Here is a 694-nt window from a genome sequence, read left to right on the forward strand (position 1 = left end):
AAATGAGTTTTAGAAATTTTTATAAAATTAAATTTAAAAATCGAATGCCGCAATTTATTAAGAAACTTGAAAGATCTAATATTTCTAATGACTTGAAACAAAAATCAATTCTTGCTTTAAGAAACATTTTAAGTTTTTTAGATACGGTAAGTGCAATTAGATTTGTTACAAGGAAAACTAAAAATAAGAAAATTTTTTAAAAATTATTAAATCTAGCATGTAATCAATTTAGTGGGTATGCAGGCGTGTTTCAAAAAGTTTTAATTTTCTGGTCAATTTGTAAAACTTTACATAAGGTTAATGATAGTGTCTATTATTGTATGTCTTGTTGTGGTTTTTATAAAGTTAATAGGTTTCTACTTCGCATTGACAATAGATTTACTTCATTTTACAGTAAATTATTAGAACTAAAAGAAATAATTGAAAAAAAAGATGATTAATATTAAAGTTTTTATAAGGTTATTTGTATTATATTATATCATAATTTGAGAGGCCACCTTGTGGGACTCAACCAATTCTTAAGTAATGCTCTATTAAGCTTTTATTGTACAACTTTGATTTGTTAATCTTATTTATGTCATTAAAAGTTAAATTTTTGCTATTCTTAAAATTCATGACTTTTTTTCAAAATTTTTAATATGATAAATTATTTTGAAATTTAAATTAAAATAATAAATGTTATGAAATACATATA

General features: G+C 21.5%; 1 protein-coding gene across 1 annotated transcript; it reads left to right on the forward strand.

The window, feature by feature from the left end:
- Window positions 1-2: 2 nt before the first annotated feature.
- On the forward strand, window positions 3-200 carry AAJ76_4890003 (hypothetical protein; the record flags this gene model as incomplete). Its single annotated transcript, XM_024475757.1, has 1 exon — window positions 3-200. One exon carries the CDS (start codon window positions 3-5, stop codon window positions 198-200), a length of 198 nt encoding a protein of 65 aa, XP_024329292.1.
- Between the last annotated feature and the right edge of the window lie 494 nt (window positions 201-694).

Source organism: Vairimorpha ceranae (assembly GCF_000988165.1).
Source record: "Vairimorpha ceranae strain PA08 1199 chromosome Unknown NODE_489, whole genome shotgun sequence".
Lineage (NCBI taxonomy): Eukaryota > Fungi > Microsporidia > Nosematidae > Vairimorpha > Vairimorpha ceranae.